The sequence below is a fragment of the Vidua macroura genome, chromosome 5 (genome assembly GCF_024509145.1).
Source record: "Vidua macroura isolate BioBank_ID:100142 chromosome 5, ASM2450914v1, whole genome shotgun sequence".
NCBI lineage: Eukaryota > Metazoa > Chordata > Aves > Passeriformes > Viduidae > Vidua > Vidua macroura.
In genome coordinates, this window is record NC_071575.1 from 44,458,336 (window position 1) to 44,470,317 (window position 11,982).

The following is an 11,982-nucleotide window of genomic DNA, read 5'->3' on the forward strand; positions in this document are numbered from 1 at the left end:
ATTTTACCCCCGGCCCTGGGGAACTTGGTAACGTCCTTGGGCCCCTTTGATGGCAGGAGGGGGCGGTGGAGGCCGTGGCGCCCCCTGGCGGCGGCTTCTAGGGGCGCGCGGCGCTCCCGCCTCTGTCTGTCCGTGCCTCGCTCCTTGCCTGCGTCCCTGCTTCCGTCCGTCCGTCCCTGCCAGCCGGCCACCCACCCACCCTCCTCGCCTTTCAGCAGCCTTTTTCGTAGCAGTTGATGCTATTTCGCCCCTCTCCCTTTTTCCTCTCCGCCCGCTACAGGTGCGGCGGGCCTGGCGGGGAGTAGGGCGGCCATGCTGCCCTGCTTCAGTTACCTGACCGAGCACACCGGCTTCCGTGGCACTATCAAAAACTCGCCGAGGGACTTCGTAGTGACAGAGCTCGAGGTGCCCGAACTCTTCCTCAGGGGAACCCGAGCTGAATTGCTCCAGAAGACCAGCGAAGCGCCGCCGGCACAGAGCAGCCTGTGTCCGCGGGAGCCCAAAAAGCGGAGGACTGAGCCGCCCGGCCCGGCTGCCCCCGGGTGCCCCCGGGATGCTGCGCCCGGGCCCCCGGGGCGCGGCCCAAGCCGGGCGGGAGGCGGCTGTGCTGCATCCCCTGGCAGCAATGAGCGTGAGGGAGACTCCGATCTGCAGTCCGGCCTCGGGGAAGCCCCTGTGCTGGAGTCCTTACTCGGCAGGCCCGTGAGCGAACTGCTCAACAAATTTGCCTGCGATGTGAAGGATGCGTGGGGCTTGGGAAACAACGCGGATGCTGCTGCCGGGGAGTTCTCGCTAGGACCTAGGCTGGACAAGAAAATTCGAGCTGATTTACACAGTGCTGTAAGGCAGAAATACCCCTTTCTAGTCACTGTTACAAAAGACAATGAAATGATTGTAAAAGGGAATCCTGATTACAGAGAACTTTGTCAATTAGTAACTGAAAAAGAAACAAGTGATTTCTTTAAATTTTTAGATGCAAAGCTAGAAAATTCTACGTTTTCCTTTGAGCCTGATGGAAACAAAGAGCACAGAAAAACAGTTCACCACTTTATCAATAGAAAATTTGGAAAGCTTTTAGAAACAAAATCTTTTACCGTGACAGATGTCAATGATCAGCCGAATATGTCAATAATGGTACGGTTTCGAGAAAAAAGTTTGTCCAGAAAAAGGTGTGCTGGTGGTTTTCAGGTGAAGCAAGATGTTTATACAGGTAAATACATTTTTAGTGAAGGTAGCAGGTATTATGGTGTTCTGTAGAAAGACTGATACTCAGGATCATTTTTATATGACACATATATGACAGATACGACACATAGGCCTGTCAACTCATTGTTCGTGTTGAAATAAATCATTGTCAATGCAGTGGTGTTATATCCCTGGAGAAGGAAATGGAGGAATCAAGTTACTGCAGCCATTCGGCATAAACTGCTCGCTGATAATGGTTACAGTTCTTTTGATTGTAGCCACTAACTAACTCTGTGGCATTCCCAGGGTGATAGCTTTCCCTTGAAAGTAACTGTGGGGTTTTAGGAGGTGCATTTAGATACTGAACAAGTCAGTAAGGTCAAATTTGACTTTTGATCTCATTCTTCAAAGCATTCTCTGATACAGAGAATGTTTCCTGCAATACGTCCATGCATGTCTGTTGAGTTGTGTTGCATTTTATGAGGTACTGTTTTTAAAGGCATCAGGGTTTTTGGTTGGTCTGAGTTTTGTGTATCATTTTTATTTTTTTCCTTCTATGCTGTAAAAGTCCCATTTGATTTAGTTTTGTGGGGTAGGAGGACAGTTTCTTTACAGTTTCCATGCTGTTGTGGTTTGAGGGGAAGAACCTGCCCGTCTGTCACGGCAGAACACTGAAACATAAAGGCAAGTTCCTAATAATTCTGAGGTGATTGTTTCAGCTTTCACCCTTCAGAAAGAAAACCTAGAAACACTAGAAGCAATCGGCTTGTTGGCAGCTGAACTTGATGTTCTTCCTTCAGACTTCAGTTACACTGGCATCAAAGATAAGAAGGCTATCACTTTGCAACCTATGGTGGTGAAGAAGGTGACTCCTGAGAGGTACTTAAAATCTGGGTACAAGCAGTTTAACACATAGTTTTTGGTGTTAATAAGTATCAGCATAGTACAGTCTCTTGAAATGTCCATTCTGATGTGTCTTCCCCTTGCCTGTATAGAGCACAGTGGAAATGGCATTAATCTTTTGTGGCTTTAGGGAATGTGCAACTTAGCACTCAATGGTAAATCTCCACTGCAAACTGGGGCCAGTTGTCCAGGAGGTAATTAGCAAAACTTTGTGTTAGTGTTTAAATGATGAAGAAGAATAGGTAAATGCATCCACACAGCAAGAGAAAGAAATCTTTTTTATAAATAAACAGTTTATGAAGTTATTAAAATATTGCTTAGGATTAAGCTCTTATGCTGAAATTTTCCTTTGGTTTGAATGACTCCTTTTTACACATAAGAACAAAGAGATTGAGTGGGTATTTTAAAGGGTAAATATTTGAACTGTCAGCTGTGTTTCCAATTACAAGCATCTGCGAGCACACCCAGAGAATCAGTGCACTAAATTTGTTTTTGTTAAGGCTGACGAAGAAAGAGCAATTGTGTTTTGGAGTCTGCTGGAGCACATTACCATTTCTTTTCCTCTCTCTTTAATGAAAAACAGGTTTTGAGGAGGTAAGAGTAAAAAAAATTACTAGTTTTTCAATTAAAAAAAATTAAAAATTTAGTGCAGTTACTCTGAGAAAATTCCATGAATTGCTTAATTCCAGCATCTGTCAGTATCATAAAAATGCCAATAATTTAAAAAGTATTTCTGGATTATAACTAAATTTTAAGACTTCTATGTCTGCATTTGATTTTGTTTTCTTATAATAATTGTTTTACCTCCCATTTTATTTTTTATGAGTTTTTAGTATCAGTGCAAAGGTGAAAAAGACATTCATTAGAAGCTGTATAGCTCTAGTAGAGGATGGTTCATAATTTCTCCTAATTACTTATTCAGGTTGAAGGAAATTGGAAGCAAAATGGAAAAAAAGGGTATGAAAATATACAACATCCGTCCAGCATACCAGCACCTCAGACTTGGTCAGCTGAAGGGCAATCACTTCGACATAGTTGTGAGACATCTCCAACACCACAGTCATGACTCTTCTGCAGATTTGAAGGAGAGAATATCTGAGGCAGTGGAAAGTGTTAAGGTAAGAAAGACTCATGATAATGAACAGAGCTTTAATTCTTTGCTGTTATAAAAAGTACTTTTAAGGAAAATGCTTGTAATAGCACAATAATGGCAATATTTCCCAAATTTGGTGCTCTTTGCAGTTTTATGTCTTTCCTGCATTACTTAGGGAAGCAGGAGTAAAATTGCCTTCCAAGAAGGGATTACAAGTGAATTGATTCTGTGTTTTAGACTGGAAGCCCCAGGGTAGTGCAGCAAAAGAAAAGGGGAATTCAGTAACAAATTAGTATGGATATAAAAGCCATTGCTGCACAGAGCTGAGGCCAGCCAAAATGATGGGTCTCACTGTGGCAGATGAAGGAGGAAATAATGTGCATCCATATATACACATCCATATAATGTGTATGTGGTACGTGTATGTGGTACACATATGCTCAGTACACATCACAGCTGGTTGCCTTTTTTGGTCATGTGAGGAACATGCATGGTTGGCTTGGATGAAAAGCTTTCATGGTATGAACATATGTGGAATGTCTGTCTCTGAGAAAGAAGACTCCTCTGAAATGCAGTGGATTTTGATTCTGCTTTCCTTAGTCCCTGAAACAAACTCTGATCATGTGACATTCTTAAACCACCAAGAAAAATAAAAGCAAATAATGGAAGGGAAAAACTGCAAATATATTTTACAGTATTGATTTTCTTGCCCTATCTTTTGAAGTAATAACTATAATATAAGTTGCTTTAAGAAGATTAATCCAGGAATAAAGTCTTGAATGAAAACTACCCAGTGTGCAAAAGCAAAATACATTACATGTACTTTGGAAATTCCTTCTTTGCTCCATCTGACTTGTTTTATTTTGCCATTTGGAAAATGAAGCCAAATTCCCATGATTGTGTCCTGCTTTATTGGATTTACCTTACTGGTCAGAAGATAAATGACAAAACAGGATACATATTAATCCAAAATATGCATTTTTCATCTTCTGTGAAGGCAGAATTGTGTATGGGACTTCTAGGTGTCCAAAGCAAGATTATAAAATTTGAACCTAATAACCATTTGGAAAACAAATATGTGTTTTGTGTTTGTCTACTCCGTGCAGAGAAGACAAACTATTTTCTAGAAAATATTACTATTTTCTAGAAAAGATTACTATGTATATTTTCTATTTTCTATATAGATGTTTTCTAGAAAATATTACTATTTTCTAGAAAAGGGTGTTCTCTTTGGGTCACATGACTGTGATTTTACTTCTTGCGTGTGACCTAGAACTCATCAGGAGATTTAAAATCCCAATTAGCAGAAGTGTTCACTTTTGACCTTTATATTGCAGTAACAGCAGAAGTTATCTCATGTCAAAAATATTAGTGTTTTTAAGGAAAAATATCCAGTGGTTACTGTTCGTTAGCTGTGCTGCATTTGCTTGAGTAGAGATTCCATAATCTGACACATTTAAAAAGCTTAATTTCTTTGACTTGACCTATAGTTGTAATTATAATAATTGACTGTATAGGAATAATTTTATTTCATTTACCTGGGATCTTTTTAATAATGTGAAGACAGTGGTAGAACTTGATAGTCCTTTTAGTGCCAAAATATCATAATGAATTATGAGTTTTGTTTTTCATGTAACTTCTGATTCTGGTTTTATACATTTTGGATGTAAATATGGATGTATGTGTGCTGTCTGCCAGGCCTTATTGATCATACCCAGTACTTTCATGCATGTAATATATTTATTGTTTCTCATTCTAGACAAAAGGTTTTGTGAATTACTACGGACCTCAGCGATTTGGACAAGGACAAATTGTTCAGACAGATCAAATAGGATTGGCTTTACTGAATGAAAAAACGGTATTTCCATTTTGTAATTTGAGTACTTACTGTCAAGAGAATTTCATATTACTGTTGCAATATCTAGCACTGGAGTTGACCATCTCAGTGAACAATTTCATTTATGAGATGAACCCATCTGTGTGCTGGAAGCAATTGCTAGATCAGTTTTGAAAACAAGATAAGCATGAAGATACTCATACTGAAACTAAAACCTTTTTTTAAACAGCAAGTGAAGCTTTAAATAGTTCTGGGGTGATAGTTCTGTCTGTGATTGGAATGTGATTGGGATTGTCATCATGCCACTTGGCAGGAAAGTGTTTGCATTCGAAACCCGTACAGGGTTTGAACACTGAAAAGAAGCAGTCTTCATACAGTGTTCATTCATGGTCCTGATCACCTCTGAACTGTAGCTTCTTTATCCTGCTGGGGGTCTGTTTACTTCTTAAAAATGTCACATAAGTTTGTAAGAAAGGATTTGCTTTTTCAATACTGTGGTAATTTATCTGCTATGTAGAAGAGATTTCTGCCTTCCAATATTCCTTGACTACTTTCCCTAACTCTCAGTTCTGAGCTTATTAAATAATAATTAATAAGATAAGAGTAATGTACTTTTTAGTGTATGTGGTATAGTGTTTGGCACTATAGAAGAAGTAGGTAGAAGACTAATCAGACACTACAAAGTCAAAAGGATACTTGAATATCCTTTTCTTCTAATCTTGTTTTCATTCTGAGAAAAATCAGAAAAAGCTTATCTTTCAAATACAAGAATCAAGATTTGAGAGCAGCCCATGAAAAGTTGCTGTTGATGTATCTGACATCAGATAGCAGTTGGACCAGGTGGCAGTCCTTGAGGAGTAATGATTTAAATCCTTAGTCTTAACTTAGTTACTTTAATTTAAAATATGTAGGGATTACTGTTTATATTAAAAAATGTGCCAGTATGTGATTGCACAGTCCAATACAGAGGAGGACAAGAACCAGGTGTCACAGCTTGGTAGAAATGCTAGCAAATTGAGCAGCTCCTCTAATACTGCAAGTAGCGGCGATTACTGTAGTGTTTTCCTTGTCACTGTGTCATCTGACCTAATACAGATCAGTATTAAAAAACAAAACAAAAAAGCTTTCCCTCTGTATGAGATTGCGGAAAGTGTTCAGTCTAAATTTTGCATGAAGCATGCAGGATGGAAGCATTCTATCTTCAGGATGGAATGATGACAATTTCACGTGGAGAAGTTTGAACTGGATGACCAGGAAAGTGACCTGGTTTCTCATAAAGCTTTGAAACTGTTTTACATTTTCGGGGTGACTAAACCCTCTTTTTAACTTGAGAAGGGGCACAACACATTGTTCTGTGGTTCATGGGATCTTCTGTGAAAGGGAGAATTTGACTTTTACACTAAAGAACTTATTTAATTTTGAGAGATTGCAGAATATGCTAAGACAGAATTGGATGCATAATTACCTGACAAATAGTCATATTTAACTGAAAAAAAAATTGTACTTTTAAGGTGAAAGCTGTGAAATTATTTTTCACACCCGAAGATACTGATGATCCTGTAAACAATGCAAAAAGATACTTTCTTCAAACTGGTATGTCTACTTAAATTGTCCATGTATTTATGCAGAGTCGATATTGTGAGGTAATAAAGTGTTGCTGCACAGGGAAATACTTTTTATTTTCCTACTGTTTTATGCCACTTACACTTTATTATAATGAACTTCATTATAATTTTTATATGTGCAACTCAATAGAGTTGCACATTTCAAAATTATATGAGGGTGAGGCCCTAAATGTGCAAAATAGTGGAAAATGAATGTACTTCAGGTGCAAGAAAATATGGGAGCAAACACTGTCTATCATAATGCTGGAGGAGACTAAGATTTATCAGGGGAGTTCTGCCACCTTCCATCTGTCAGCTTTTGGATAATGAACTTATCCAAAAGGGATAGTAGATAGTGAGGGAAGTATACAGGAATGTGGCACCCAACTCATACTCAGCACTTAACACATCTACTTTCTTTCTTTCTTGAACTAAAATCAACAAAATAGGTCAAAGGCAGGAGTGTGCTGAGTAGAGTGCTCTGTTTGCCATATTTATTGGTTTTATCATTCAGCTGAACTTTCTCACCAATTTGAAGAAGAAATACATTTTTCTTTTCAAATATTCCACATCTATTAGCCTGCTTATCAGTGTAGATTGACATACCAACTATGATATATAGCTTCAAAAGACAAAGATATGTAAGATAAACGATTCTGTTCTATATATGGCTGTATGATGCATGGAACTTCCAATTGATGTGGACCCTGAAAGCAGCTGCTTGCCTTTTCCTGAAAGCAGATGTAGAAGTCTGCAAAAGGCTTCATCAGGTAATCACTTGTAATAGGAAAAAAAAAAAACAAACCATAAAATTTTAAATATACAACATTTATATAATGTAGTAAATATCTGATTAAATGCATTTTCATCTTAATTAAGAGTCAGACTTCCCTAAGGCAAATATAATTTTTGCCTATAAAATAAAGACATGGTTTTTACCTGCTGTGAAATATATCTTCTGAAATGATGAGAAGTAGAGATTTAATGTTCTTTTATAGCTTGGTTTTTACTCCCAGTTACCTGGTTCAGAAAAACCCCTTTGAAGTGATAAAATAAGTTTCTAAAAAAAAAATATTGTTCAAACTAGGCTGAATAGCTGAATGACAGCTAGTTTAATTTATACTGCATGAAACAGAATAAAATTCATGGGTCTGTGTTTATAGGCATACAAGATGAAATTTGTCTAACACAACACATTGAAGGAAAGGAAATAATCAAAGCATGGAGACATTAGACTGACACCTTTTTTCTCTATTTGATTATTTTATCTTTTTAAATGTCAGGTAATACTTGAATAATCAGGGATTACTGACATGGTTATTTTTGTTTATATCAGAAGATGCAAAGGGCACACTTGTGATGCTGCCAGAATTTAAAGTAAGAGAGAAGATGTTGCTACGAGCTTTAAATCGCTATGGTGTAAATCATGAAGGTTGTACCAAAGGATGGCTCAACATTCCTCACTCCTTGCGCATATTCTATGTCCATGCTTATTGCAGTAAAATTTGGAATGAGGCAGCATCATATAGGCTGAAGACTTATGGCTCAAAAGTGGTTGAGGGTGATCTTGTCTTCTTGGAAGAAAATGATGAAAGCATTTCCCTGAATGACAAGGTGAGTCTTGTAAAGTAGTTCTTGTAAAAAGAAAACAACAACAACAAAAACCCCCAAACAACTTAATGCACTTGAATACATAAACAAACATACTCTAATGCTTTTGTTGTGGTTCACTCATTAAAATATTTAATAGTTGTGACAAAGTTAAAGAAACATAGGATGTTTTTTGGTTTCACCATAAATAGACCTACAAGCTAGGCATATAATTAGCAGCTTTAATCTGTTTTGGCTGTTCATTTTATTCAAGTGAGAGGAAGGAGCAGAAGGTCAGAAATGATGCATGTGAAAATTTAGTCTCCATGGTATATAATGCTCTTCTTAGGATCTGACTGGGGAAAACCTTCAGAGTAGACTCTGCGTGTGCCCATATTACCAGTCAGTGCAGATCTGAGTCTTGCTCTCCACATCAGGCCTTTCCTAAATACAATGCTGAGTGTGAGTCCAGGGTTAAAGGTAGCCTCAGGCTGGACTGATAATAACTGTAATTGCAGTTACACAGGTAAAACATGTTTAGCACCATTTCACTGGTGCTGGGTCTAAACTGGTAGCAGCTGTTCAAAAAATACAGTGGTCTTCTTGCTAAAATACTAAAAGGCAAGGTAGTGCTTCTGCTTGCCCATAGCTCAGCCTGGGAGCTGTGCATGGAGCCATAGGTGAGCCAGTGAATAGAATCTGGCAGTGGAGTGTCTGGTCCCAGGTTTTGACATACTGAAGTCCATTCTGAAGTGCTCTCTTTTTTTGGGGTTAGCATACCTTATTGTGAAGACAGTTGCCAAGTAGCAAGTGGTAGGACAAGAGGAAGTAGCCTCAAGTTGTGCCAGAAAAAATTAGATTATTAGTCACCAAAAGGATTATCAAGCACTGGAACAGGCTGCACAGAGAAGGGCTTGAGACACCATCCCTGGAGGTATGTGATGAGGGTTTAGTGGTGGATTTGGCAATGTTTTGCAGCTGGACTCAACCTTTTCCAACCTAGATTATTCTGTGATTCTATCTTTCTCCTGATCAGATCAATCATGAACTGTTCAATGTGTTACTGGAGAGCAAACAGATGTGTGCAGAGGCAGAATGTAATTAATTTCTTTTGGGTGAACCTCTTACAAATTTGAAGGCAAGAGCATTTGAAAGGTTACCTCCAGTCCCTATGGAGTAGCTTGTATTTCAGTTGAGATTTTTCTTTACCAGTATTTTTGAGAGTGAATGCTAATGAAACAATTAGATAAAATAAAATGAAAAGCAGATATATTAAATTCAGTATTGAATTACAGAGTTTTATATAGATATATTCCTTCTTAATATAAAACATTGTTTTTTGTATTTTTATATTTGCTGATGTAGTACAAGATGCCATTGACTTTGTTAACTTCAGACTCAAAGAATAATAGTGGTAGCTAGCATCAGTAAATGTTTCATGCAATGCCATCTACCAGTAAACTGATTAATATAAATTAAGCAAATCTTAAGATTTTTTCATATCTGAGTGTATTGCACCTGCAGTAGTCAAATGACCTTAATATTCTGTGCAAGTTTGTGAGTACAATGCATAATTCCTAAAATAAAGCATATGTTTTTACTTTTTAAAAGGTTGGTGTTTTTTTTTCTTCTTAAATCTCTTGTCAGGTTCATGTAGTCACTGCTTCCGAAGAATCAGCTAACAAATATTCTATATACCAAGTAAGTCTGTATGAAAAATTCTGAGTTGTTGATCTTTTTATCTTATTAAAATGTTTTGTTTTAAATAATGTGATTAATTTAACTGCTGCAGTCTTTGTCACTGCCAGAATGCATATTGAAGAAAACACATGTGAACTAATTTCCACTCTCATAACAAATTTACTTGGTAGTAGATAGAAATAAGCACAGTGTCATTTGCAGTATGGCAATATTTGTCCTGAAGCTGAATACTTTGGGAAAGATTTCAGTCTACTGAAAAAAACTTTCAAAAGGAGTTGACGATATAACTTTTGAAGGTTTCAGAGTGTAGTTGTGAAGTCTTGCATGGCAACTGAATGTCTTTACTGCTGTATACTGCTTTGTTTTTGGAATCCTGATACATTGATTATTTTTTCTGCTTTAATGACATTCAATATACCTGTCATGCACAACATCATTTCACAAGAGAATCTGCTGGTTTACTATTTCAGGCCCCAAAACACAAGGTTTAAACACATTTTAAATGATCACATTTATTTAAAGGGGAATGGGTGAGCATTACCTCAAATATGTTTGTTTTTTTTCTTTGAAGGTGGTTCTTCCAATGGTGGGACACAGTATCAAGTATCCCAGTAATAAAGTTGGACAATGGTACCATGAAAGACTTTCTAAAGATGAGCTGGAGTTGTGCAAATTCAGAGTGTCTCCATTACAGCTAAATATACCTGGATGCTACAGACTCATTTTGAAAAAAGTTCAGAATCTCTCATATTTTTTGGAAAGTAGTGAAAAAGAGACCAAAATAGAGGACAACCATCTGAATGATTTAAAAGTCTCTCTTCATATATCATTTGACCTTGATCCTTCATGTTATGCAACAGTCTTTCTGAGAGAAATAATGAAATGTGATTTTTAATATTCCACTTGAGGAAAGATTGCAGGAATATTGTACAGTGTTGGTATTTTACATGTTATGCCAAGAACATAAGGTAGGTTCAAGTCATGAGCCGGAAAATTTTGTAGATTGAGATTCATCCAGATAAGGAAAAAAAACATTACCAAAATCCTTTGGAATGTTTCAAAATAATTCCAAACTCTAAATGCATTGAATGTGTTGGAGTAAAACTCTTACACCAGAAAGGTCTAACAGAACTTAAAGAAATCATGGGCAACCAACATGAATTTCCTGTTTGCGTAGGCATCTGGCTTGCAACATTAAGTCCTGGAAAAGTATTTGCAGCAAACAAATGGATCATGTAATTCATAGTATTTTTTAAAAATATTTTATACTAAATGTTATTCAAGCAATAATGTTACAAGTTTACAGCGTAAAGGTTTCTAACTGAAAAGTTGTACTGAGGTTTCCTAAATATATTGTGTTTCATTGTGTTCAGGTACTTAATGTTAAAAGGTTAAAGTCCTGAGTCAACAGTGACAAGTTGTCGGTTGCTTTATCAGACATTTGATGAATGCCCCAAGTTAAGTTAATGCTGATGATTTCAGGATTCAGTAGTGCATAGCTGGGAGTGCCTATTTCAGTAAACTCTTCAAGATCAGACGAGTACTTGACATCACTGGAAAAACATTTATAATAAAACCAAAGCCACCTAACATTGTTTAGAAGATGCAGGCTCTATTCCTGTTATTGTCAAGCCTTATGGTAGCACAAAACAACATACTAACCAACTTCGGAAAAAAAAGCTTCTCTATTTTCTTTTTGATTAAGTAAAAAAAAAGGTAGTTAACTGTGATAAAATGAGTGGATTTGTGAAAAAGGATAGAACAAAAAAAGCATCATTTACCTTGTCTGTTTGCCACTGTACCACAATATTTGTGAAACCAAGTTAGGACATTGTGGTTTGGATAGGTGGACAACCAGATGAGTGAAAATGTGATGGGATGATGAGGCGCAGAGAGTAGTAGTTAAGGGGTCACACCCTCCCTGGAATGAGTGTCACTGGAGTGTCTTTTGGGCCCCATCCTGCTTCGTGTCTTTGTCAGTGGCCTGGAGGAGTGGATGGAATTCAGCTTCATTGAATCTGCAGATAACACCAAATGAAGGGAGCAAATGGATATTCTGGAGGGTCAGG

The 11,982-nt window shown here is 37.6% G+C and overlaps 1 protein-coding gene across 5 annotated transcripts; it reads left to right on the plus strand.

The window, feature by feature from the left end:
• Positions 1-119: 119 nt before the first annotated feature.
• PUS7L (pseudouridine synthase 7 like) lies at positions 120-11,622 on the plus strand. Of its 5 annotated transcripts, XM_053978403.1 has the most exons (9): positions 786-840; positions 974-1,210; positions 1,905-2,064; positions 3,011-3,206; positions 4,941-5,039; positions 6,530-6,611; positions 7,959-8,236; positions 9,860-9,913; positions 10,485-11,622. In XM_053978403.1, exons 2-9 carry the CDS (start codon positions 1,123-1,125, stop codon positions 10,806-10,808), a joined length of 1,281 nt encoding a protein of 426 aa, XP_053834378.1. In that variant the 5' UTR covers positions 786-840; positions 974-1,122; the 3' UTR covers positions 10,809-11,622. The 5 variants fall into 5 exon arrangements, with proteins under 5 accessions (XP_053834377.1, XP_053834376.1, XP_053834375.1 ...); XM_053978402.1 differs by having other exon boundaries at positions 120-1,210; XM_053978401.1 differs by having other exon boundaries at positions 227-1,210; positions 1,986-2,064.
• Positions 11,623-11,982: the final 360 nt, after the last annotated feature.